Here is a 27,830-nt window from a genome sequence, read left to right as displayed (position 1 = left end):
GGGAGTTTAACGTCTCAAGTTGGAAGCACAATAATAGTAACAAGATGTTTTATTTTCAAGGCCGCTCACTGCCCTAAAATGACCCAGGGCTAACTTGTGTTTAGAAAGTCTTTGCTGTTCAAACATCAGGATTGATGATATCACTGCCAGGCTTCCAGCCAGCCGGGCACATGTGTTTGTCAGTGAACTAGAAGGCCTGAACTAGTCAGAGTCTCATCCAGAGGTGGCTAACAGGGAGGACATTTACAGAAATCTGTCAAAGATGTGCTATCAGCCATGATTAAATGCCATGAAAGAGATGTCTTCACTATCATCCTTAACAATGGCTTAGTCAAAGGCCCTAAAAGATATGTCTTCATCAGCCTTTAAGACACCATTATCCTGAACAATGGTTCACTTGGGGTCTAACACCAAGAGAATATTCATAGGTCCCAGTCTTCCTTGTTTCTTGGATATGTTGATCCATGCTAGGGGACAAAAGTGAGAACCCACATAAGTACTAATCATTTAGTTGAGTTTCTTAAATTCTCTGCCCAATCACTGAATGCCATGATCTCCGTGGGGAACACAATGGTGAAGTTGATATTAAATGAAGAGCACAATGCTCTTCCATTTTACTTTGTAGTCTGAGGGTTAACATCTATGGATTGACCTTCTGGCATAATTTCTGTGGAGTTAGGAGCAGGGTACCCCATTTTGGCATTTCTGAAGATATTCTTGTATTTTGGCAGCTTCAATATACACCACCAAGATTATCCAGGAAGAAGACCTGGCTAATACTTAAGGGAAGTGATTTCAAACTTATAAAATTATGTTTATTGCTACATTTTTATAATTCTCCTTTTTTCCTCCATAATATCCATTTGGTGGTGGGTGGAGGAGGGAGTCACAGGGGTAATTTTGTTATTGTCACATACTTTCAAACCAAGTTTATAACCATGTATGAACGTTTTCAGATATACGTTCCACATGGCATATGTTGATTTGATTTCTCCCAGTGTTTATTATTTATTAGAGCTTTGTTTATTCTCTGTGAAATTTTTGGATGCTTGATCTTTATTTAGAATGATATGAAGCCAGGAACAAAATCTTCAACCACCAAATTCTGGCCAACTACTTTGTATGACTAAGACCCTGGCAGGTTCCTGAAGAGAGACAAGCTAAGGACACTTATAGCCATGTAATACACTAGTCAGGGCCTTACCACAAATCTTAAATGAATTAAAATTCTCTGGGAGTGACTAGGGAATTACTACTTTGAAGTCATTCCTTCTGCTTAACAGACCTTATGCTCAAGCTGCTTCTGCCTGATATTGAATCACCTCTTCTCAGGTTACTTTTTTTAATCCTTTTTTTTTTTGAAAAGGAGTAATAGATCCCCAAATAAGAAAACATCCACAAGAATACCAGAGAAAGGTGAAAAGGGCACTGCAGAAAAAATATCTTTGGGAGAGCAGTTTGAGAAGAGCACACCCGGTGGTTCTCCGGAGTTACTCCTGACTCAATGCTCAGGAATTAATTCTGCAGTGCTTACAGGAACATATGGGATGCCAGGGATTGAACCTGTGATGGCTATGTGCAAGGCAAATGCCCTCCCCACTATATGATTGCTCTAGCCCCTCAAGAAGACATTTTAACTATGTTCTAGTTTTATTTTGTTTTGTGGCCACATAGGAAGGGATAGTCCTGGTTTTGCACCCAAAAATTACTCTTGGTGGGCTCAGGAGAGCCGTATGAAATGCTGAAGATTGAACTCAGGTCAGCAGCATGCCAGGCAAGTCTCCTACCCACTGTACTATCTCTCCAGCCACTTAACTATGTCTTACTATTAGAAATTGACTCACATTCATGAAAACTCACATTAAAATAATTCTATATCACAGCCATGTGTATCTAACTTTTTTGTTTGTTTGTTTTTGGGTCACACCTGGATCTACACTCAGAAATCGCTCCTGGCAGGCTCGGGGGATCATATGGGATGCTGGGATTCAAACCACCATTCTTCTGCATGCAAGGCAAATGCCTTACTTCTATGCTATCCCTCTGGCCCCTGTATTTGACATGTTTTTTTTTGTATTTGACATTTCTGAAACCAAAAGTTTATGGATGGCCAAAGAAAGGACAAAGAGAGGAATTTTGGGTTCTTGGAGGTTATATCCTGGCTATTTGTCAAAGAAAGAAAATAAGACACCAACATCCAGGCAGGAGAATAGACAAGTTGAGGCTGGGTGATATCTTCTGTGGCCAAACAGGAAATCTCTGAGGCACTGAAAATAAGGTCTAAATGGTTTTCGGTAGAGGACTTACTTGGCAAAAGATTTATTAAAGTCCATCTCACTTAATGGGATTTCAGATTCTTCCTGTAAGTTTGTTCAAGCTTGAATACTTATCACTGTCAAGTTTCAAGACATAAATGAGGCAAGAGTATGGATAGGGAGATAGTACAGAGGTTAAGGCATTTGCCTAGAACTCTCCTGACCCTTCCTCAAATCCTAGGAACTATATACAGTCCCCAAAAATTAAAAAGGTCATTTCTGGGGCCGGTGAGATAGCATAGAGATAAGGTCTTGCATGCTGAAGGATGGTGGTTCGAATCCCAGCATCCTATATGGTCCCCTGAGCTTGCTGGGGGGGCAATTTCTGAGCATAGAGCCAGGAGTAGTCCCTGAATACTGCCAGGTGTGACCCCAAAACAAACAAATAAACAAATAAAATATCAGGTCAGAGGCTGGAGAAATAGAGCAGATAGGGTACTTGCCTTGTATGTGGCTGATCCAGGTTTAATTATTGGTCCCCCAAACCCCATCATGAGTGATCCCTGAATGCAGAACCAGGGGTAAGCCAATTGTGCTCCTACCCCCAAAACAAACTAAACCAAAAAAAACCCAACAATGAGGTCCAAAATAAATCCAGATGCCTAAAACCAAATATATATTTGATTTTGGGTCACACCTGGCAGTGCTCAGGGGTTACTCCTGGCTCTATGCTCAGAAAACGCTCCTGGCAGGCTCGGGGGACCATATGGGATGCTGGGTTTCGAACCACCATCTTTCTGCATGCAAGGCAAATGCCTTACCTCCATGCTATCTCTCGGCCCCACCAAAAAATATTTTAAGCAAAATGAATTTTTTTTTTGGTCTTTGGGTCACACCCAGCGGTGCTCAGGGGTTACTCCTGCCTGTCTGCTCAGAAATAGCTCCTGGAAGGCACGGGGGACCATATGGGACACCAGGATTTGAACCAACCACTTTTGGTCCTGGATCGGCTGCTTGCAAGTCAAACGCCACTGTGCTATCTCTCTGGGCCCTCAAAATGAATTCTTAATCATAGACCTAAATACTACACAACAGTCCTATCTTTGTGATCTTGCCTTTGAAAAAGAAATTGAAATTTCTAACATTCCTAGACTAAGGATGCAATCAGTATTAGGGCACTCGCCTTGCATGATTACTCCTTGAATTTAATATCTGAAAACAACACACACTATTCTAACATTGAAGCCTGAAATATTGGTCTATCCCAGAATAGAATTTATGATATTTTCCCATGAGATTATATGATTTAGAGAGAAGCTTAAAGTGAGTAAGAATCTTTGATCAAACATCCCTTCCCCACAGCATTCTTGTGAGAATAAAAGCAAATTATACAGGTTAAAATAAAAGAAGCAAGGTTGTGGAGAATACACAAATGATAGGGCACATACCTACTATGTTTGAGGTCCCAAATTTGATCTCTGATATAGCATGGCTCTCTGAGCACAGCCAATTATAGCTCTTCTTTAAAAATTTTTTTTCTGGAAAAGACTTTTTTGTTTAGTAAATTATTTTTATTAATAATATATTTATTTAAGCATCATGATTATAAACATGTTTGTAGTTGGATTACAGTCATAAAAAAGAACACTCCCCCCTTAATCAGTGCAATCTTCCTATCACAAATGCCCCACCTGTCTCCCTCCTAAAGGGAGGGAGGGAGGAAGGGAGGGGAGGGATGGAAGGGAGGAAGGGAGGGGAGGGATGGAAGGGAGGAAGGGAGAGGGAGGGATGGAAGGGAGGAAGGGAGAGGAAGGAAGAAAGGAAGGAAGGAAGGAAGGAAGGAAGGAAGGAAGGAAGGAAGGAAGGAAGGAAGGAAGGAAGGAAGGAAAAAGGGAAAAGGGAAAAGAAAGGAAAAGTGAGAGAAAGGAAAGAAGGAAGAAAGGGAAGAAAAGAAAAAGTCGGGGCCGGAGAGATAGCATGGAGGTAAGGCGTTTATCTTTCATGCAGGTCATTGGTTCGAATCCCGGCGTCCCATATGGTCCCCCGTGCCTGCCAGGAGCAATTTCTGAGCACGGAGCCAGGAAAAACCCCTGAGCACTGCTGGGTGTGACCCAAAAACCACACACACAAAAAAAAGTCTTTTCCACCATGATATAAAGCTTAACACAAATATTGATGGGTACAGTTAGAGAAATAAACTACACCAACAACTATCATGATAACAGTAGTGAGTGAGAGAACTAGAATGCCTGTCTCAAATACAGGCAGGGGGTGGAGGAGGAGGGAGACAGTGGTGGGCATTAGTTTTTTTTTTTAAACAAACTTTATTTTATTTTATTTTTGCTTTTGATTTTTTTACTCCTGGATCTGCATTCAGAAATCGCTCTTGGCAGGCTCGGGGACCACATGATATGCCGGGGATTGAACCTAGGTCTGTCCCGGATTGGCCATGTGCAAGGCAAACACCCTACCACTGTGCTATCGCTCCGGCCCCTGTGAATTATTTTTCTAACAAGTAAACAAATTTCATTAGAATTAGTATATATGGAAATTAATCCATGTCTTATTTATTTAGCAAAGCTGTATTTAATAACAGGAAAAATGAAGAAAGCAACCAACTATTATACATTATTATGCCATCTTTTAGCAAGACTGAAAATACTTAATGATTCTTACAATTGAAATACTGGCCAGAGAGTTAGAATTAGAGCAATATTCTTGGAATAGTCTCTCAGCAAAATACCTTCAGTATTTTAATTAGCAAATGTAGTTTTTTTTTCCTCCAGGTCCAGTTCCATAATTGCAACTTAAAAACTCTTTTCCCCTAGTACAAGATGAGTTTTGCATAAAGGGTGTCTTATTAATGCTATCCTGAAACTCTACTTTTACCTACTGCTCACACATTTGAATCTTCTCTGATCTCTCCCCAAATTGTTGATCCTGTGGAAAAGGAGCTTCATTATTGGGGAAGGGAAAGTGCTTGGTGTATGGCACTCCCAACAGTGGCTCTACACAACTCTGATTACAGTAGTTTTTAAAATTTTTTTTATTTTATTTTATTTTATTTTTTTGGTTTTTGGGCCACACCCGTTTGACGCTCAGGGGTTACTCCTGGCTATGTGCTCAGAAGTCGCTCCTGGCTTGGGGGACCATATGGGACACCGGGGGATCGAACCGCTGTCCGTCCAAGGCTAGCGCAGGCAAGGCAGTCACCTTACCTTTAGCGCCACCGCCCGGCCCTGATTACAGTAGTTTTAATAGAAATGTGGTTGGTATATAAAGTCACAGAACCTCCACCACCAAAGTGTCAAAGTCCCCCCGCAACTCTGTGCACTTCTTCCATCCCCAACAACAAACTCTCTCCATACACACCCATAACCTTAGTTCTGTGATCAAAGTCCAGAGGCTTGATATCATGGTAAACTGTCTATTCCTATGCCTTCTTACTGTATATATCACAGACGTATTCATCTGGTATTTCTCTCCCTCTTATTTCCCTTAATATAACCTTCTAATTCCATTCATGTTGTTTAAAAAAAATGCAAGATTTCTAAAAGTCAAATAATAGTAACCCATTGTGGATATGTATATATATATACACCACAATTTCTTTATCCACTCATTTGTCCTTACCATTTGGACTATTTCTACACATTGACCATTCTTGATGGGACCCATCCAATTACTCAGCATACAATTTCTACAACTCTTTGTGAAAAGATGGCCTGTATTTTGAACTTCCTATGTTACCTTTTTGAACCCTATATGTCATCATTGTTGTGTTTAGTACCAAAGGCTATTGCCAAAAATTCTCCCTGGCCTTCTCTACAAAGTCTTGCTCTTTAAATCGATCCAATTATATTTTTATTGCTGGCCATTCATCATCTTGCTCCCAAAGTCTGAGCACCGCATCTTATTACCGCTGGCAGCACCTACAGACTCCGTTCTGTGGAGCTTTGTCAACAAGGAGGGAACCTAGGCAGTTAGGAAATTATGATCAACCACCAACAGAGCTCAGGCAGAGGCAGAAAAACCAACGCCTGGAACTTGCTCTAAAAATATGCCTTCCCTGCTAGTCATCATCAGGAGATCACATTTTTATGACCCCGTGATTTCCTCTCCCGCAGAGCCAGACCAGCTGGTTCCCCTGGGCCTAGAGCTTTTCCCGGCACTATATGAATCTTCCAGTTCCCGGTTTCTGGAGGTTCTTGGCACAGGGGCTGCCAGCTTCCCTGCCCTCATCCCAGTTTCAGGATTGCGCCTACACAGCCCCCAATCTGGCAACTTTCCCTTCTACTCTGCGCTGGCTCGTCAACATTGGCGCCTTTGTGGGTGTGAGAATATAATATAACATAATAGCACGTATATTATATCACATAATTAATATACAGAATATATTATCATAGATTAATATTTTATCATATTAATATTAACATGTGCTGTATCATATGAAAAATATCAAGCATGCACAAATCTCTAAATATAATATAGCAATATATGCATATAAATCATATATATTTATATATTATATAAATATATGCAATAAATACTATATAAATCCACATGTCTATATATCATATCACATAATAAATACATCGAATGTATTATCATATATTAATGTTAGCATGTGCTGTAGCATATGAAAAATGTCAAGCATTCACAAATATGAATATGAATAATATAGCAATATTTGCATATAAATCATATGATATATTTCATATATAGTATGCACATAAATATATAAATATATAAAACATATTATATAAATATATGCATATAAATAATATTTTGACTACATTATAGATGAATATTGACATGGGCTGTAAAAATATCAAGCATTCACAAATATATAATATAAATTCATAATGTAGCAATGGATGCCTATAAATTATATTTTATATGCACATAGATATATAAATATAGCAAATATTTATATATTCTATAAATACAGGCATATCAATAGCATATAAATATATTGCACGAATATATTTCTATAAAACATAGTATGCAGTGTACTTTAATTCTTATAAATATTTGATATAGTTACATCTTAAATATATTTAAATATTTATAGATTTGAATATTAAATATACAAATATATAATACTGATAAATATTAAATCTATTTAAGTGCTGCAAGCCAGCGCTGGAACCTTAGCTCCCTCCGTCCCTCCCTCTCTCCCTTCCTCCTTCGACGTCTCCCCCGCCCCTCGCGGCCCCTGGGGGGGGCGTGCCGCGCGGGTCACGTGACGCGCCGGTTGTCACGTGAGCGAGCCCCCACCTGACTCGGGGTCACGTGACGCGACCGGCGGGCCGCGGGAGACGTGCTGGCCATGGCAACCTCCGAGCTCTGGTGGTCGCTGCTGCTGGCGGCAGCGCTCGCTTGGCCGGTCCCGGCCCTGTGGCCCTGGCCCCAGTACATCCAGACCACCGACTTCCACTACACGGTGTCCCCGCACCGCTTCCGCTTCAAGTATCATGTGCAGTCGGGCGCGCAGCCGGGCTGCTCGGTGCTGGACGAGGCTTTCCGGCGCTACGGCGAGCTGCTCTTCACTTCCAGGCCTGAGCGCCGCCCAGGTGAGGCCGGCCGGGGCTCCTGGCGTCTCCCTTGGGCCAGAGCCGCTGCTTGGAGCGCTGCCCGCTGCCTCCGCCCTGCTTCGCTCTCTGCTTCCTCTTCATCCCCCCCCCCCCCAGGGGCGAAATGTCATTTTAATTTAGCAGTGACCTGACATCCGAGGCCAGCTGGTGCGCCTTGGTCCCCTTCTCCATCCTCTTGCATGTCATCAAACTTGCATCAAGACCAAACAGTCGTATGAACATTGAGCAGAAATTAAAACCAGACTTAGGGACCAAATCCAAAGCCAGCGACTACAGGATCGATACCCAGTCTACAACAAGCTAGGCACTCTAGAGGGGGACCCCACTTATACTAGCAACCTGGGTGGTCAAGGAGGGGGATATAGGATGGTGCGCCTTGGTCCCCTTCTCCATCCTCTTGCATTTCATCAAACTTGCATCAAGACCAAACAGTCGTATGAACATTGAGCAGAAATTAAAACCAGACTTAGGGACCAAATCCAAAGCCAGCGACAACAGGATCCATACCCAGTCTACAACAAGTTAGGCACTCTAGAGGGGGACCCCACTTATACTAGCAACCTGGGTGGTCAAGGAGGGGGATATAGGATGCATACTGGGAATGGGATGGAGGGGCCAGAGGGAGGACAACCTTGGTGGTGGGGATGCCCCTGATTCAATGTCACTATCGATCTAAGATTTTATTGTGAATGATTTGTAATCCACATATTTATTTTAAAAAATGCCACCTACATGACTCCACTTCAATCAGGACAGCCATCAATTCCCTCAAGATAGGGCCTCTAAGTCAATCCCTCTCCCCCTGGTCAAGAGGCACAAGGCCTAAGTTACGCAGACCTCAGCAGACACCCCAAACTACTACTAACTTAAGACGTATAAAAATGTCACCCACGGAAATTGCCCATGGAAGAGAAATGAAAAAACTTTTCAGTAGGAAGTGAAGTTTGTTTATGTCCCAGCTGGGGTTTGGGGTTTGGACCACTTAAGAATTACCCGGGTCTGCTTGATGCAAAGCAAACGCCCTACCCGCTGGCTATCGCTCTGGCCTCAGGAAATGAATTTTGAAGTCACATGGAGAAAGGTGGTAGGTAGATAACACTATCCAGAACCGTACTGGAGATATTTCAGGAAAGAATAAAGACTTGAGCAGACACACAAAAAATTGGAATGCAGCTATTGATCCAGATTTGATCCTTAGCACCACTTAAGTTCCCCTGAGCACTACTTGGAGTGATCGAGTCCTGACCCCCAAACAATAAAATATGGTGATTAGGGGCCAGATCGATAGTATAAAATACTAAGGATCGGAAATCAGGAATTCAGGTCAGCCTCATGCAAGGCAAGCGTCCTACCCACTGCTCTCTCTGTCTCTGTCTCTCTCTGTCTCTGTCTCTCTCTGTCTCTGGCTGTCTCTGTCTCTGTCTCTCTCTCATGTATATTCGTTTTTAAGGAAGTCCCTTAAACATTGCGAGGAGTGATAATTTGAGCACGGAATCAGATGTAATCCCTGAGTGCAATTGGGTATGGCCTTCCAAAAACCCAGAAACTTTTGGTAGTCCTAAACTTTTCTGTACAGTCAGCAAAATATGGAAATAAGGAGACAATGTATTATAAAATAAACAGATCCATAAATAGGGCCTGTTGTAAACTCTTAATAATATTTAATTATTTGAATTAAAGTATATGAAGAAACTCAAGATGTTTATCTAATGTTTACTTCGATTTATAACTTTGTTAACGAATTTGCCTTATTTACAAAGCTGGGGATTCTTATTCCTTAAGAATCTATGGGGCCGGAGAGATAGCATGGAGGTAAGGCGTTTGCCTTGCATGCATAAGCTCGGTGGTTCGAACCCCGGCATCCCATATAATTTCCCTGCCTGCCAGAAGTGATTTCTGAGTATAGAGCCAGGAGTGACTCCTGAGCGCTGCCAGGTGGACCCAAAAAACAAACAAACAAACAAGAAATGAAAACTATGGTGCTGGAGCTATAGCACAGCAGAGAGGGGTTTGCCTTGCAAGTGTCTGATCTGGCTTCAGTCCTCAGAATCCCATATGGTACCTACATTGAGCACTGTCAGGAATGATGCCTGAGCACAGAATCAGGAATAATCCTGAGTGCCAAACAAAAAAAGAGAACTGGAATGACAGTACAGTTGGTAGGGCACTTGCCTTTCATGAGACCAGTCAGTATTTGATTCCCTGGTATCCCATATGGCCCCCTGAGTCAAGGAATGATCCTTGACAGAGAGCCAGATATGATCCCCCCACCCTCAAAAAAGAAAACTAGTTTAATGAACATTACCAAAGATATAACATTCAAGTAACTACCTTCTCTTTTGTTTTTTCAAATAGCCAGCTCTCTGGAACCTAATTTCCTGGGAAGACCTTCAGAATCCAGATATAGACCTGCTTCTGCAAAAACACATCAGAAAGAAATGCATCATAAAGGTCCAAACCAGAATTTTTCTGTGGGGATGATTTTGGTAATGAAAGCGGGTTAAGGGCCAAAGTAATAGACAGCAGGCAGGGTGCATGCCTTGCACAAAGCTGACCTAGGTTTAATCCCTGACATCACTTATGGTTCCAAAAGCCCTACCAGGAGTAATCCTTGAGCTCAGAGCCTGGAGCATGTTCAAAGCACTGCTGGGTGTAGACCAAGAAACAAACAAGCCAAAAATAATAACAGTAACAAAAAGAGTAAAATTTAAAAATGCAAGTTTAAATATCATTCATAGGCTTTTTTGCATTTGGTTTTAGGGTGTATTTTTGTTTGTTTGTTTTTTGGGTCACACCCGACAGTGCTCAGGGGTTACTCCTGGCTCTGTGTTCAGAATTCGCTCCTGGAAGGCACGTGGGACCATATGGGAGCCTGGGATTTGAACCACCATCTGTCCTGGATCAGCTGCGTGCAAGGCAAACATCCTACCGCTGTGCTCTCTCTCCAGTCCCAGGGTGGTTTTTTTTTTGTTTTTTTTTTTGTTTTTTCAGGCCAGTCTTTCTTTTGATGCAGTCCAACTTTTGGTTTTTATCTGATCCTGGAAATCTGTGAAATTCCACTTTCCTTTTCTGAAAAATAAATCTAATATTGAGGTTCAATTCCATTTTCAATTTGTTTTCAAGTGTTAGCTTTGGCCCTATTAATTGCTAAATAGTCTGTGCATTGTTCAGTATTTACTCTTTTTGTCATTGAGAGTTGTTTCCATCCCTGGACAGCATGTGTGTTGAATGTTGTTAAGTTTACTTAGTGGGGCCATAGCTATAACACAGCGTAGGGCTTTTGCCTTGCACGTGGCTGACCCTGGATGGATCCAGGTTCGATTCCTAGCATCACACATGATCCCCTGAGCCTGCCAGGAGCAATTTCTGGGCATAGAGCTAGGAGTACTCCCTGTACAGTGCTGGGTGTGGCCCAAAAACCAAAATAAATAAATAATAAACATTAAGTTTATTTAGTGGAATTTATACATCCTCTTTACAAATCTATGATCAGAGCATTTGATTTTTTTTTTTTGGTTTTTGGGCCACACCCGTTTGACGCTCAGGGGTTACTCCTGGCTATGTGCTCAGAAATCGCCCCTGGCCTGGGGGGACCATATGGGACGCCTGGGATCAAACCGCAGCCTGTCCTACGCTAGTGCTTGCAAGGCAGACAGACACCTTACCTCTAGCGCCACCTTCCCGGCCCGATCAGAGCATTTGAGATGGCTTCCATCGAAAGTCACTTTTGGGGCTTGATGGGGCTGATAAAAAGCAAATTCTCAATCAAGTGCCTAAATCTGATTGTATCACCCAATTTCATTCTTCTTTGATTTTCCTGAAAAACATTGATCGAAACCACACTATTTAGCTATTATTATAAATGTCAGTTCTGTTTTGATGTTCTTGTACACATTTCTGTAGTCATTTAGGATGCCAGAATATTCCCCACCCCCTTCCATTCCTCTTTATTCTTGAGTGGAAGGAAGATTCTTTTTTTTTTTTTTTTTTTCTGTCTTTGGGTCACACCCGGCAGCGCTCAGGGGTTACTCCTAGCTTTATGCTCAGAAATTGCTCCAGGCAGGCCCGGGGACCTTATGGAATTTGAACCACTGCCCTTCTGCGCCTAAGGCAAATGCCTTATCCCTGTGCTATCTCTCCAGCCCTGGAAGGAAGATTCTTTTTTTTTTTTTTTTTTTTTGGTTTTTGGGTCACACCTGGCAGTGCTCAGGAATTCCTGGCTCCACGCTCAGGAATTGCTCCTGGGAGGCTGGGGGTCCATATGGGATGCTGGGATTTGAACTACCTACCTTCTGCATGCAAGGCAGATGCCTTACCTCCATTCTATCTCTCCGGCCCCTTCAGGTTTCTTTTTGAGTCCGCTTCCTTTCAGGTTTTGAATCTGGAATATTAGTCTGCTGTTGTGGGGAAAGGAGGATCTTACTGTCCTCTGGCCCCAGCGGATGGCACTCTTTCCTCTGCTGAGAGATGTGCTGGAAATACTGTTCTGTATTTTCTAGATGTAAAAGGATCAAGGAGGGAAACCTATAACATCAAGTAGCTTGGCTGGAGAATAAAAAAAAAAAGGTAGTTATGTCTCTCCATTCTAGGTACCATTCTAGGTAAACTTGAGTCTGTGTGTCTTTTAACCTTTCAATTTTTTCCAAAGACTAGGCTTACTCCTACGGAAGAGTGATCCTTTTAAGTTTATTGGGGTTTTATTTTGAAGGGGTTGTTTGTTTTCTGTTTGGGGACCACACCTGACAGTGCTCAGGATTTACTCCTGGTTCTGCACTCAGGGATCATTCCTGGCAAGTCTCAAAAGGCCCACCATATACGGGATGCAAGGGATTGATCTTGAGTTGGCCATGTGCAGAACAAGTGCCCCACCTGCTGTACTATCTCTTAACCCTCAGCTTGTTGTTTTAAAAGCAAAGAGAATGGGGATTAGGCAGGAAGAGAGGGAAGAGAGTGTGGTAGAATTCTATTCTTCTTGTGCAGGGGGATGTGAAAAATGGAGGGATGCAGCAGGAGAAGTTCATTGATGGAAGGAAGCTATTTTACTGAGGGCAAGATCATTGTGTTCCATTTGGAATCACAGGGAATGGATTGGTTTGGCCTGTGATTTGTTCTTACAACCCTTGTGTTTGTTTTTAATTTCAGATTCACACTTTGTGGTTCTTAGGTTGTTTCTGACACAGTGCTTGGTGATCCTGCAGTACTGGTTGTCTAACTGAAGACCCCTGATACAAAGCATGTGCTCTAGACATTTGATTTATTTCTCTGTTCGCAACCCAAGATTTTTAAAAATGAAGAGATCATGCTTGTTCAGAAGCTCTTTGGAACATACTTTTTTTTTTTCTTGTTTGAGTCTTCCCAGTAGCTTGGGCTCAGACCCTATTTCTGCACTGGTACTAACCTCAGGAAGTACATGATCCTGTCTGAATAGACTGGGCCTCGTTCCTGAAGAAATTAAAGTCTTACTTTCTTCAACTTTTTTTTTTTTTTTTTTTTTTGGTTTTTGGGTCACACCCATCAGCGCTCAGGGGTTACTCCTGGCTCCATGCTCAGAAATCACTCATGCTCGGGGGACCATATGGGATGCTGGGATTCGAACCAATGACCTTCTGCATGAAAGGCAAACGTCTTACCTCCATGCTATCTCTGCAGCCCCCTTCTTCAGCTATTGTTACTCCTCCTGTCTTGGCTATGTTGCTAGAAAATCTATGTTATAGAATTCATGGTCTATACTCTATAACATAATTATTTTCAGGATTCAGCCAGAGAATAGTCATAAATTGCTGGTTCAGTTATGTTTCTGTAGGCAAATTGCCTGGTTTTCAAGCACCTACTGCTATTTCTTAATTTTTCTTTGAAGTATTAAACTTTTTTGGGGGGGCCACACCCGTTTGACGCTCAGGGGTTACTCCTGGCTATGTGCTCAGAAATCGCCCCTGGCTTGGGGGACCATATGGGACGCCGGGGGATAGAGTCGCAGTTTATCCTATGCTAGCGCTTGCAAGGCAGACACCTTACCTCTAGTGCCACCTTCCCGGCCCCTGAAGTATTAAACTTTATTAATATTTTTGTACATTCCCTCTGGTGGTCAGAGGTCCCAGTGGTACTGAGAAGACCATCAGTATCAATAATCAGTCCCTGCCTCTGACATGCAAAGCATGTGCTCGACCTATTTCCCTTTCCTCCTGACTGCTGTCTTTGTTTTTGTGTTTCATCTATATTTCAGACTTTTCGGAAGCTGGGGTAGTAATGATTATCTTTACAGTAATCTTTGAAGGAGGTTGCCAAGGAAAGAAGGAAGTAATTGGTATTCACAGTACAACAATATATGAAAATGGGGTGGGGAGACCCTTTAGGGAGCAGCTTCCACTTTACTTCATTTTCTCCAAACAGGATTTCAGATTTTTGGTCAGTTGTTAACTTCTTTCAGGGATGGGGCCAAAGCAATAGCACAGCAGGTAGGGTGCTTGCCTTTGTACATGTCCAACCCAGGTTTGATTCCTGGCATTCCATATGGTCCCCTGAGCCTGCCACTAGTGTTTTCTGAGCACAGGGCCAAGAGTAACCTCTGAGCACCACTGGGTGTGGTCCAAAACCAACAACAATAAAAAGACCTTTTACCAGGGCCTCACAACATGCAAAAAGACCTGTTCACTGCCACTGAGCCATCTCTTTAGTTCTTTTTTCCCTTTTTTTTTTGTTTGTTTGTTTGTTTTCTGGAGTCATACCTGGCAATCCTCAGGGATCCTTATTTCAGGGATTACTCCTGGTAGTGCAGTGCCAGAGATCAAACAGATCAGCAGTGTTCAAGACAAATGCCTTTCCTGCTGCACTCTCTCTTCAGCCCCTTTCTTCTTTTGTGGCTTTCACCCTTACAGGTAGTTTCTTGTTGGGTCAGGTTGTCAGTTTCTTAGCCTATTAAAAGGGACAGTTGTCATTTATTTTATTGTTGATTAGATAAAAAAAAAAAAAAACCGACTTTGCTGCCCAACCCATAATTTTTTTTTGAAATGAAAGAGGGTGCTTTTCTTCTGCTCATCCAGAGGTGCTAAATTTAGAGCTGGTGTGCATCATCCAGGAGTTCAGTCCACTGGACTGGAAACTTTCTCCACCCTTTATGGGTCCTCAGCAGAGTCACACAAGGGAGGTCAGGTTAGGAGTGGTATGAGCACAGCTTATGAGAAGGTGCTTTCTGTGATGTGCTTTAAGACGAAGACATTGTATTAGAAACCTGGTTTGCTTTCCCTCTTCAGTCCTGATTCACCATACCAAGTGTAAGTCCTTCTACTTTTTGTTTCTTTTATTGTGCTTCACACAGTGACATTGCTTAAGGTTCTTGGCCCCAAGGTGCTCAGCCTTGGTTCCCCCGGCCAGTAGTGGGTGTTGTTGAATTCATGACCTTGCAGGGAGGAGCCGAGTGTAGTATCGAATCTTTCCTCTTAGTATAAGCTTAGAGGAAGAAGGAATGCCTTCCCTTGGGGTCAGTAAGCAATCTCCCACCTCCCTGACCTGATGCTCTGGGATTATAGGATCAAGGAGATGGTTCTCCCAGGACACTGTCCCAGATGAACAGGAATTCCTGGCTCTGCTCTCCTGGTAGCCACCAGCATTAGGATTCCTAGAGTGGTTTTGATCTTTTGCCTGGGGCTATAGCTCTATTTTGAGTCAGACCTGGAGTGCTTGTAACTATGTTCTGTTACCTGTTAAAGGGAACATCCGTTTTCCATGGAGATGGATATCACCTTGGGAACTTGTTAAAATCTCCTGATATGCTCTCATGGAGGAGACTGCTGGTGCTGTTATCCCCCAGGTCCCCTGTCCCTGAGCTCCAGCTTAGTGGTAAAGCTGATTTCAAAGGGAGTAAAGTAGTGAGAGAAAGTGAGCAGTCTCTGTTCTGACACTAACTTTACCTCCCACCCTTTACTCTTCATAGGTGCTGGAGGTTGGCTTCCTGCCATCTTCAGAACCAATCAAAACTCACAGATAGTAACATGTGCGTGGGTCGAGGGGGTGTGGCAAGGAGATATGTGAAAGGTCCAATCGGGACTGTTTGTGCAAAGACTTTGCACTTCTCTCCATAAGGCCATGAGTCAGTCTGTTCATAAAAACTTCATTAGATGTAATACAAGTGAACGATCTGGAAAAATGCTGGCCTCTGGTAGAATTAAGCACTAATCACAGCTCATTGTTAATTACTTCAATTAGGAAATTCTGCCATTAATTGCAACTTTATAAGCACTCAGGTTATAGTTTTTTGTGGGTTTTTTTTTGGGGGGGGTGAGCCACACCTGGTACCGCTCAGGGGTTACTCCTGGCTCAGCACTCAGAAATTACTCCTGCCAGAGTCGGATATGGGATTTTGGGGATTGAACCTGGGTTGGCCACTTGCAAGGCAAACAACCTACCTGCTATGCTATCACTCCAGCCCCTGTAAAGCAAAACTGTTAAGAAAACCTTCTTTAACAATGTTAGGACTAAGCAGTGTGCTTGGTTGATAATAGTGTACATTCCAGGGGCATTAAAACCCAACCAGTTACCCAATCTGTAAATCACTTGACCACTGTATGGTCTGTGATCACATTTCTTTGGTTTACAAGCAGCTGTTGTGGTCTGAAAATGCTCAAGGCTGCTCGTGCCTCACAAGGGGCCAGGCAGCCAAGGCAGACATGCAACCCAGGTTGACACAGACGGTGCCTGTTCCAGGAGAAACGCCAGGTTCTCCTGGCCATCCTTAGCCCAGGTTTCTTGCCCTCTACAGAGCCTGCTGCTGTGGCAACAGTTTCACCCTGCTGAGTCTCTTGTCCTTGCAGGAAAAAGCAACGTCACAGAGAAGAACTCATTAACTCTCTTTGTGGTTTCGCGTTCATGTGAAAAACTTCCGACTTTGAAGTCATTGGAGAATTGTAAGTATTTGCTTGTACCCTGTTTTAAAAGGTGACCCCTCATCTGGAGTAGTCACCCTGGAAGACCATGCCTGGAGGCTTTTGGACCGTGGGACTGAGGGACTCTCCTGGAACTGAGAGCCCTATAAGGAGCTTGTGCCCATCCCTTCTGCCCAGTGTCTGCCGGCTGGCTCTGTAGAACTGTTTATGGTCCCACAGGATGGTACTTGCTTCCCAGACAGGGTGTGATTCCTGTGAATTTTTCTCTGAGATCTGACATTAGGAGAGGGGGAGTGTTTGTACTGAGCTGAAGTTTAGCTGTTAGTCCCTCCATGTTTCCTGCCTTCATTGGGGTTGCTGTGGCCCCAGTGTGCAGGTGCTTCTGAGTGGGGGCCCCTACTCCAACCTGAGTGTGTCCCCAGAGCCCTAGGGTGTCCATCCTCATCCTACATGGATGCTGCTCACTGGCCCCAAATCTGACCATCCTGCCCCACCCTCTAGGGGTGTTTTTTTTTACGGCAGGTGAGAATTCTACCACTGAATCACCAATGCCCAATGCGTTTTTTCTTACGGAGGAGGGTGTTTCCAGGGCTTACGTAGACAGACCTCATAAGGTCTTTCATCTGCGAGTTAGCCTCCCTGATGGGATCATTTCTCTCATTTCAGACACGCTGACCATAAATGATGAGCAGACTTTCCTCTTAGCAGATACAGTGTGGGGAGCTCTCCGAGGTAACAAGAGGGAAATGGTGGGAGATATATTAAGGATGGGACTCAGTAAGCCCCACTTTAGGACATTTTTCCTGTGGCAACCAGCAGGCATGTGGCCCCATCTCAGGCAAATTCTACCTCACAGCGATTGTATTTTGTCTTAGTGCTGCAGCAGCAGCATTGGGGCTGCCATGGGGGTCTAGCAGGACACCTACAGGCTGATCCTCTTTCCTCAGGAGGAGTAGACAGCCAAGGATGGCCTCACATGGCAACAGGTCCCTGTAGCTGTCATGTATGTAATACACATAATGGGGAAGGTTTATTTTTGGGGGAATCTGGGTCACACCTGGCAGTCCTTGATGATCACTCTCAGCATTTTTTAGGGGACCAGGCCAGTGTGCCAGCATGTGCTCATTCCATTGAGTTATCGCTTGCTTTGGAGTTTTGTTTTTATTTTCTTTTTATCTATACACTTATGTGTATTTAGGCCACATCCCAGCAGTGTTCAGGGCTCATTCCTGACACGGCTTAGCGGGGACCATATGGGGTGCCAGGGGTTGAACTTGAATCTGCTGCATGCAAGGCAAGCACCCTATCTGCTGTACTATGGCTCTGGCTCCAGACTTTTTTTGGGTTTTGTTTGTTTGCTTGTTAGTCCTTTTTGTTTTGGGCAACATCTGTCAGTGCTCAGGGGTCCCATTCCTGGCTCTGTACTCAGAAATCTCTCCTGACAGGCTCAGGATTAGATGTCAGGAATCAAATCTGGGTCACCCACAAGTGAGGCAAAAGCCGCACCCACTTTACTATCTCTAGCCCTATTCCTCCTCTATTTCTATGATAAACTACAGGCTAACTCCTCCCATGTTACCTTGTGTGTTGGTGATAGTGCTTGGTCATATTGTAGTAGGAGAATATCTGGGATCCCTATTCCCTAGATTTCATGGCCTCCTCTAGAGTGGAAAGAAGTCAAAGCCTGTTCCTAGTTCTCTGCCCCAACTAGGTGTCAAATGGCACTTGGGCCTCAAGTAACCTTGTATTCTGAAACTTTGGGGCACAGAGTCATTCATAGGCCTACTGGGGTTTCTGGGGTGATGTCCCAGCTGCTGACAAGATGTCAGGCTCTGCTCCACACACCTGCCCTCACATCAGGTGCCATCTTAGAGGATTGGCCATAGGATCCTGGGCCTCTGTTCAAGCTAAAGAGAAAATGGAGATATCTTGATTGTTTTCTAGATCCAGCTGAGGACTCACACTTTTCTTTTGTTTTTTGGGTCACACCCATCAGTGCTCAGGGGTTACTCCTGGCTCCATGCTCAGAAATTGCTCCTGGCAGGCTCGGGGGACCATATGGGATGCCGGGATTTGAACCAATGACCTTCTGCATGAAAGGCGAATGCCTTACCTCCATGCTATCTCTGGCCCCAGGACTCACACTTCTTCAAGAATCAAGCTTGTGACACTTTTGCACTGTTTTCTCGGCTCCCTCAGCTCCTGTGGGTTGTTCCCTGGGGAAAACTTCAGGCAGGCTTGGCCTGTTTCTGTCTCTACAAACCTTCAGCTCAGCCTGGGTATTTCTCTGAGTGCTTAGGGGAATTAGGGCACTTTTTGTAGCCAGGAGGAGGCCCTCAAACCCTTTCTAACCTGACTCTTCCCCAAGTAAGAGTTTCACTAACCATCCTTTCTCCTGAGTGTCCAGAGTCATCAGCTAACTCTTCGTGCACTCTTGTTGGGTGCCCACACAGCAGGCTTTGCTGCCCTAGGCACTCCAGTGGATTCCTCTACCCCCCCAACCCCCCAGTCCCTTCCACCCCACCCCCGCACACTAAGTCTCCCCTCTACATCTCCATTTCCTCGCAGGCCTGGAGACTTTTAGTCAGCTCATTTGGAGAGGATCCGAGGGCACGGTGAGTAACATCTTGCACAAAGGTCACTTTATTTATGGTGGCTGGGGCTGGCCCCCCACCGGAGGGTACAAAGAGATGGGTGGACACTGGGTTGGTACTTCATTTTCTAGAATTGCTGTAATTCAGTTCCCCTGAGTAATTATTTAGCAAAGCTCTGGGGCCCACAGCTGTGATGCAGGAAGTCAGCACGACCAGTGAGTGACAGTGCAGACTTTGCTAGTGGGGGGCGGAGGGCAGGGGCGGGGGAGGGAATTGTGTTAGGCCAGCTGGGACTCTTGCGTATGGTCATGTGGGAGATATGGGCACCCAGGGTCCAGTCACAGATGGGCTCTTGGGAATCCTTTGACACTTTTTCTCATTTCCCCTCTGGTCAGTTTTGCTCCTTGTTTGGTCCCCATAGTACTTCATCAACAAGACAGAGATTGAGGACTACCCCCGCTTTCCTCACCGGGGCTTGTTGTTGGACACGTCTCGCCATTATCTGCCTCTGCCAACCATTCTGGACACACTGGTACCCGAGGCCTAACGCTGCCTTAGTTTTTTTAGGGTCCTGGGTATTGGAGTAAGGTAGGCCAAGCACCATTTCCCATTGGAACTGAAGTGATGCCTATTATTTTCTGAGCTCCTTAGGCGGGGGAGTGTAGATTACTTGCTCTAAGCGGAACAGTGCCAAGATTATTTAAAATGGGTTCCCTAGGGGCTGGAGCAATAGCACAGTGGTAGGGCATTTGCCTTGCACGTGGTCTACCCGGGATGGACCTGGGTTCAATCCCCAGCAACCTGTATGGTCTCCCAAGCCTGCCAGGATCGATTTCTGAGTAGTGTAGAGCTAGAAATAAACTCCTGAGCACAACTGGATGTGGCTCAAAAACCAACCGAAAAATGTAAAAATAAAATAAAATAAAATAGGTTCCCTGGCTGTTGGAGACTGATATCAAGGCTTATTTTAAGCTAATGAAGGTGATCTTGCTTCTTTGACCATGGAGAGTTAATTTTGGTTTATGGTAGGACAAGGTGGAGAAAAGACATAATCAGAAGCCTTAGTGTGCAGGTTCCCATCCTAAGGGGGAGTGGTCTTCTTGGATACTGGCCTGTCCAGTCCGGCTGGGGCCTCTGAGGTTGATTGCTTGGAAGGCTCCTAAAGCTCCACACCCTCACCATTTGGATCCATGCAGGTTGGACAGCACCAAACCAGGGGCAGGAGAAAGTATTAATCTTAAGGGCTTTGGGGCTGTGGTATGTGATTAAGTCTCAATACCAGATACCACGCTGTTGATGTCTTTGCAGAGTGGCTAGAGTCTTCACAGAATGAGGTGATGGGGCTGGGTGGGGCTGTACCCTGAGAAAATAAATGTCTGCAGATATTTCTGCAGAGCCGTCTGCTCTGCAGGTCAGGCTCTCCTGAGGGGCAGTTTGGAGAGAGATGCCCATAAACACTGCCCTAAAATCTGGTTGTGGGGGGTGGGGATGCAGAAGAGGCTACCAGCAGAGACTGTGCAGGTTCCCAGTGTGTGCTGCCCCACAGGACGTCATGGCATACAACAAGTTCAACGTGTTCCACTGGCACCTGGTAGATGACCCTTCCTTCCCCTACGACAGCTTCACTTTCCCAGAGCTCACCAAGAAGGTAGGGCCTGGTATCGCCCTGAATAAGAATCCGGGGATGTAGTTCCCTCCACCCCCACCCTCACCCCCGCCCTCCCACACTGAATTTGGAGTCTGAACACCCAATTCCAGGCTTTCTCTGAGCCATTTGGTAGATTTTCTTTCCTGGTCTCTTGTTTTGCGGATTTCTTTTCCATCAGCTGGGCATAGTCACTGCCCTGGTTGGTTTCCCTGGCATTTTGCCACTCTGACCAGCAGTCAATATGATTGAATCTGGACATGAGATCTTGAAGAGTTCCCTGTATTTTTTCAGGGGGCCTTCAACCCCGTCACACACATCTACACAGCACAGGACATAAAAGAGGTGATTGAGTACGCACGGCTGCGGGGGATCCGTGTGTTGGCGGAATTTGACACTCCTGGCCACACACTTTCCTGGGGACCAGGTATGGATACTATCCGTGGGTTGAGGGAATATGAACATGTCACCTTAGTGGGGCTTTATTTGTTTTGTGTGGGGGGAGTCATGCCTGGCGGTGCTTGGGTTACTCCTGGCAGGCTTGAGATCACATGGGATGCTGGGAATCGAATTGGGGTCCATCCTGTGTTGCCTGCATGCAAGGCAAACACCCTATTGCTGTGCAATCACTCCAGCCCCTTAGTGGGGCTTTAGGGCTCAGTTCTTCTATTCTTAGATGTGAGATCCCCAGACCTTGCTCCCTGTTTTTCATCAGCTGCTTCTACTGGGGAAGTTCAGATAGGCAAAATTTAATCTGAGCAAAGGAGGCCACAACTTACTTTCAAAGTATGGCCAATTTTTTTTTTGCCCCAAATATCTTCTTCTTCTTCTTCTTTTTTTTTTTTTTTTTTTTTTCTTTTTTAGTACAACCAGCTGTACTAAAAGTTCATTCTGGGTAGTGATGCAGGACTGTGCAAAGCCTGGGGTAGAACCTGGGTCACCGGCACACAAAACGTGTACTCTGGTCCTTTGAGCCGTTTGTTGCTTCTGCCCCTTAGGTAACTTTGTCTAATTAGTTCCCTCAAGGGCTTACCTGTGAACAAAAGAAAGTTTACGCAGGTTTGGCAAGGTCACTAGTTTCTGTCCTTCTGCCTAGAGACAGTTGGAGGGGGTGAGGCAGGGAGAGGTGAGGTGACTCCCGTTAGCTCTCCATTTGTGGCTGTGTTGCATTTTTTGGCTTACTACATATTAACTGTAGCCTGTGTCTGGGTATGTGTATGCAAGAACATGTGTGTTTGAACATGAACACCTCGCTGTGTCATCCAGTGTCCTGTGTCTGACTAAGGAGCAAGGGTTCTTTTGATGTTTATGTGGCATTCTCTTTTGACTCAGGTGCCCCTGGATTGTTGACTCCGTGCTACTCTGGGTCGCAGCCCTCTGGGTCCTATGGACCTGTGAATCCCATCCTCAACAGTACTTTTGAATTCATGAATACTTTCTTCCTGGAAATCAGCTCTATCTTCCCAGATTTCTACATCCACCTTGGAGGAGATGAGGTTGATTTCACCTGTTGGTATGTGCCCCCTTTTTTGGGGGGGGGAGGTCACACCCACCTATGCTCAGGGGTTACGCCTGGCTCTGTGCTCAGAAATTGCCCCTGGCAGGCTCGGGGGACCATATGGGATGCCGGGATTCAAACCGCCATCCGTCCTGTGTTGGTTGCAATCAAGGCAAATGCCTTACCGCTGTGCTATCGCTCCAGCCTCGGTATATGCCCTTTGAACTTACCATCCTGCCCTACTGAGACTCTTACAGTGAAGAAAGTTTACCTCACCAGTAGGGTGCTTTTCACCTGCAGACAGACCCTGTTGAATTTTGCCATTTACCTCCTGTTTTGTACTTGATAGATTTCTATAGAAACCAGAAAGATAGTACAGGGGTTCCAGCACTTACCTTGCGCACAGGTAACCCTGGTTCTTTCCCTGGCATTGCATTATGGTTCCCTTCGACTCTCCAGGAGCAATCCCTGAGTCTGAGCACTAGCAAGTGTAAGCCCTACTATTTGATAGAGGAGGGAGAAAAATGCAAGGAAGAAATGGGAACAAAATGTTGACGTGGTTGGGCTAAAGCAACATAGATACACTTAGATGCAGCTGGAATACAGGCTCAGTAGCTGAAGAGAAGCATAGTGTGGCTTGACTTGAGTGGAGGGAATCCAGGACACAATGGTCCAGAGCTGTAGTGTGGGGCTTGAGACATTTGGGTGAACCCTAGTCTTCAGCCTCCTAAGGCCCACATTGCTCTCTCTCAGCCTCTGCCAGAGCCTCTTAAAGAGCCTTGCTCAGGCACAACTACCAAATTGTGTCTTTTGAGGTCCTCAGCCAATTGGCTGTTTAGTGAAAGAGAGTGATGGAACCAAGAGAGAGGTACAGGGGTTAAGGCACATGCTTGGCCTGTGGCTAAACCAGTTTGCTCCCTGCTTCCCATACAGTTCCCTGAGCCCCTCTAGAAATGATCCTTAAGTGCAAAGCCAGGAGCAAGTTCTGAACACCACTAGGTGTGGCACCATCCCCTCCTGGCTTTTTCACCACCACCATAAAAATGAAGAAAAAAAGGAAGTTATGAGCATCCCGGTCACTATCCTTAAGCTTTTTTGCATTTGGAGGACATTGATAAGATTCATTTTCTTTTTCTCTTCGGATACAGGAAATCCAACCCCAAAATCCAAGAATTTATGAAGGAAAAAGGCTTTGGCACTGACTATAAGCAGCTGGAATCCTTCTACATCCAGATGTGAGGAAGGAAGTTTTCTGGGACATGTTCTTGGGGATTTCCACGGGGCTCGCGTGCAGGCTCCTGAATGCAGGCGGCAGGTGTCTTTTGTCCTTTGCTTTCTGCAGAGTCCAGAGTGATTAGTTCCCAACTGGGAAGGTGCTGCTGGCTCAGGATCTCCCTTTTCTTTCCAGACTATTGGACATTGTCTCTGCCTATGGCAAGGGCTATGTGGTGTGGCAGGAGGTGTTTGACAATAGAGTAAAGGTGAGCTGGTAGCCGCTCTCGGGGGCCTCTCTTTTTCATGTCCCCACAGGGCGTGGAGAGACCAGAGCCCTCAGCTTGATATCAGGGCTTCTGTGTATCTTCTCACTGCAGATCCATGGGTGCTCAGTGCTGCTGGGTTCCCCAGGGGTCTTAAGATGGACATGATGATGTGGATTGTCCTTCTGGAGTCCTAGATTAGGGCCTCCTGTGCCTGGAAGCCAGTCCACCCTCTTCTGCATTGTTGATCAAGTGAGAAGGGTCCTGCTGCCTGCCAGACACAGACAGGGCTTCTGTAGGAAGTTGGCTCATGTCCCGAACCCACTGGATGAGCTCTTGGCCCTAGCAGCCCCTCTGGAGCCTCCTGGGTCCTATTGCTTGGCTCCCTGAGCTTTTAGCTTGTTTCTTCTCTGGAGCAAAAGCCATGTAAGTCCAGGATTAAGGGCAGCGGGCAGCTCTCTTAAGGTCTTGTGGGCTTCTTCTTGGCCTGGGATTTTGGCTAGGAACTCCATTGTTCAGTGTCTTTGGGGAGATGCTTTTCTGTTTGCTCCATAGTGTGGGCTGTGTACATAATGACAGGACTCCTAAATTTGTGTCATTGCTTCCCTGGGATCTTTCACCACAGATCCGGTCCAACACCATCGTCCAGGTGTGGCGAGAAGAGTTACCAGTTCCCTACCTGAAGGAGATGAAGCTTATTACAGAGGCTGGCTTTCGAGCTCTGCTGTCTGCACCCTGGTACCTGAACCGCATCACTTACGGACCTGACTGGCAGGATGCCTACCTGGTGGAGCCCCTGGCATTTGAAGGTGAAGTAGGTGCTCCTTGGCTAGCCCGAGAGGCTGGGGTGCAGGGTGGCTACAGTCTCATGTCATGTCATCTATACACCCTTCCTGAGGGGACATGGGTGCAAGGGTGCCCTCATGGCATCCCACCACCTGCTCCTGCTCATGTCCCCTCAGGTACCCCGGAGCAGAAGTCCCTGGTGATCGGCGGAGAGGCCTGTATGTGGGGGGAGTACGTGGACAGCACAAACCTGGAGCCCAGGCTCTGGTGAGGATACGGAGGGAGGATTGGGGGGCCACATGCTTCCCTGATCACTCCCAAATAGCCAGTAACAGGAGAGTGAGCTTGGGCCTACAGGCTCTAGGCAGAGTTTCAGGCATCCCCTCAGATGTGGGTGTGGAGGTATGGTTGGTTATTCCCATTCCACAGGCAGACACAGTGAGGCCTGCATGGCAGACCTTCCTGCTCTGACATCCTCTAATCTGCCTCCCCTGTGCCCTGTCCTAAGCAGCCTCACCTGGCTGTGCTGAACATCTTGGTTTCACTGCTGTAAATCAGGGCACCCTCTTGACTCCCTTGCACATCCATTCAGGAAAAGCAGGAAGGAATCACAGGCCACATCCTGTGTGCCCCCTGCCAAACTGGCAGCATCTCCACATTGTTTATGTCCCCAGGACCACATATATCCTCGGAGGACCAGACTGGGGTTGACTATGTGTAAGGCCTGTGCTATAACCCTGCCCTGTCTATTGCTCACATGTACTTTTGGGTGACAATGGAGAGGCACCCACCAGTCAGGCTGCTACTCTAAAGAAGGACTTGGCCTCTTCCCCCAAGGTTTCTAAGATGAGTTCTGAGTGAATCTGAAGTGCCAAGAGATGGTTCTTAGGGGTGTGTGGCACCCTTAAAGACCCAACCTGGTCCATCCCCACTTTGCTTCAGGCCCAGGGCAGGGGCTATTGCCGAGAGACTGTGGAGCAACGAGCTGGTGACTGACCTGGACTTTGCTTTTACCCGCCTGTCAGAATTCCGCTGTGAGCTGCTGAGGTGTGTACGCAGATTGGGTGAGGGGGTCTTCCCAAGGGCTGCGACTAACAGTGACAGCTGGCACTGTGGGCACAACTCTCTGAAGTGATTATTTTCTCCCCACCTGCGAGAGGACCCTGCCCAGATTCTACATCTGGACCATGGCTTTGCTCTGATGGGTTACGCTAGCAACTGTGCCCTAATGAGCTGGGCCTGCCCTGACGTAGCCACTGACTGGCCAAAGCCCCAACTGCCAGGGTGCATGGGTATTCAGATGATTCAAGAGATTAAGGGTTTCCTGCCTAGGGGCATGAGTGATAGCACAACAGGTGGGGCATTTACCTTGCACGCAGTCAACCCGGATTCAGTCCCCGGATTCAATCCCCAGCATCCCATATGGTCTCCCCAAGTCTGCCAATAGTAATTTCTGAGCATAGAGCCAGAAATAACCCGAGTGCCATAGGCTGTGACCCCAAAACCACAAAAGGAAAAAACAATTTTCTGCCTGCCCTCAGGCCACCACACTCACAATGCCCAGAATCACAAAAGGCATCACACTGATCCCCTTTAGGAGGAACTGGTTATCAGAATCTGGGCGTAGTGGTGAGAAATGGGTTTTGTATAAGAATTCTAGAGGCCTGTGGAGAAATCTGCTTCTTGCCAATGTTTGGGCCCTTCTCAAGCAAGAAACTCTGCTGAGAGTGAATATATTGCCTCTGGTACATAATGGTGTTTGGATCATACTTCAGTGGTGCTCAGGGGCTACTCCTAGCTCTGCACTCAGAAGTCATTCCTGGCAGGCTTGGGGGACCATATGGGATGCCGGGGAAGCGAACCAGAGTCCATCCAGGGTTGGCTGCATACACGGCAAATGCCCTACTACTATGCTATTGCTTCAGTCCCTCCCATAACAATTTTTTAAAATTTACTTTTGTCGGGGGCCAGAGAGATAGCATGGAGGTAAGACGTTTACCTTTCATGCAGAAGGTCGATGGTTCAAATCCCGGCATCCCATATAGTCCCCTCTGCCTGCCAAGGGCAATTTCTGAGCATACAGCCAGGAGTAACCCCTGAGCACAGCCGGGTATGACCCAAAAACAAAACAAAACAAAACAAAACAAAAAGACTTTTGTCACTGGGTGCAGGGAGAGGGAGTAGTTGGGTCTTCCTAAAGGGGGAAGGAAAGTGTCAAGAAAGAGGGAGTGTGGGTGAGGGGCAAAGAAGCTGTTGGGCTTGGTCCCCGCTTAATGACTCATCTCACTGGTTTTTTCATTTCCTCTTACAGGCGAGGTGTCCAGGCCCAGCCCCTCAGCGTAGGCTACTGTGAACAGGAGTTTGAGAATAGCTGAGCCGGCAGCAGGCCCTGAGAGGGTGATGGCCCTCAGAGTGCAGGTGTGAAGCTACATCCTGGCTAGGGCTCGGAGCTCAGTGCCCTTGCACCCATGTCAAGAAAGCAGGCTGGTGCAGGTTCCAGCGCCCAATAAAGAGGAATGTGATAGTTTTCTATCACCAGTGTGGCTCTCTTGTTTCTAAAGAATTTGATGTGAAGTCTAGGGAGAGAGGACAGGAGTTAGGATGCCAGCTCCCATTAACTGAAGTTGCTTCTCTCTAGCATATGGACCCTACCCCCCTTTGTTGCCAGGTGTAGTGCTGGTGGCTTCTGAGTATGCTAGTGACTCATGAGAAACCCCCAGCCCACCCCACCCCCCAAGCATAGCTGGATTTGCCTCTGGCGACCCTAAGTACCTTAGGGGTATCTTTGTGGCTCTGTACAGAGACCTAAGCAGCAGTGCCTCCCCAGGCCAGGCTCAGGCCTTTGATTCTGGCTCAGTTGACTAAGAATTGCAAGGAGTAGCCCCCCCGGGCACTGCTTTGGAACACCTCTGTCTCCCCGACTCCCCACATGGAGAAGTATTTGCCTTCCCAGGCCCTGAGAGAAAATAATGCCTGAGTGGCTTTGGGATGGGAATTGCCCTGCCTGACCTTTGGCTCCCAGGACTTCTCTTCCACTCTCCAACACAGCACTTAGACATGGGCCCCTTCCTTCATGTGAAGAAGTCACTCATGCTCTC

General features: G+C 45.9%; 1 protein-coding gene and 1 pseudogene across 1 annotated transcript; one reads left to right on the top strand and one right to left on the bottom strand.

The window, feature by feature from the left end:
• Nucleotides 1–118: 118 nt before the first annotated feature.
• LOC126022947 (peroxiredoxin-1-like) lies at nt 119–7,589 on the bottom strand (annotated as a pseudogene).
• Nucleotides 7,568–27,264, top strand: HEXA (hexosaminidase subunit alpha). Its single transcript, XM_049777877.1, has 15 exons — nt 7,568–7,831; nt 10,208–10,303; nt 16,660–16,752; nt 17,398–17,463; nt 19,300–19,346; nt 19,747–19,857; nt 20,872–20,973; nt 21,265–21,397; nt 22,303–22,483; nt 23,617–23,703; nt 23,877–23,949; nt 24,572–24,755; nt 24,909–24,999; nt 25,675–25,779; nt 27,044–27,264. Exons 1-15 carry the CDS (start codon nt 7,588–7,590, stop codon nt 27,105–27,107), a joined length of 1,677 nt encoding a protein of 558 aa, XP_049633834.1. The 5' UTR covers nt 7,568–7,587; the 3' UTR covers nt 27,108–27,264.
• Nucleotides 27,265–27,830: the final 566 nt, after the last annotated feature.

Source organism: Suncus etruscus, chromosome 1 (assembly GCF_024139225.1).
Source record: "Suncus etruscus isolate mSunEtr1 chromosome 1, mSunEtr1.pri.cur, whole genome shotgun sequence".
Classification (NCBI taxonomy): Eukaryota; Metazoa; Chordata; class Mammalia; order Eulipotyphla; family Soricidae; genus Suncus; species Suncus etruscus.
Note: the sequence above shows the minus strand (reverse complement) of the source record. Positions and strands in the feature narration are given on the sequence as shown.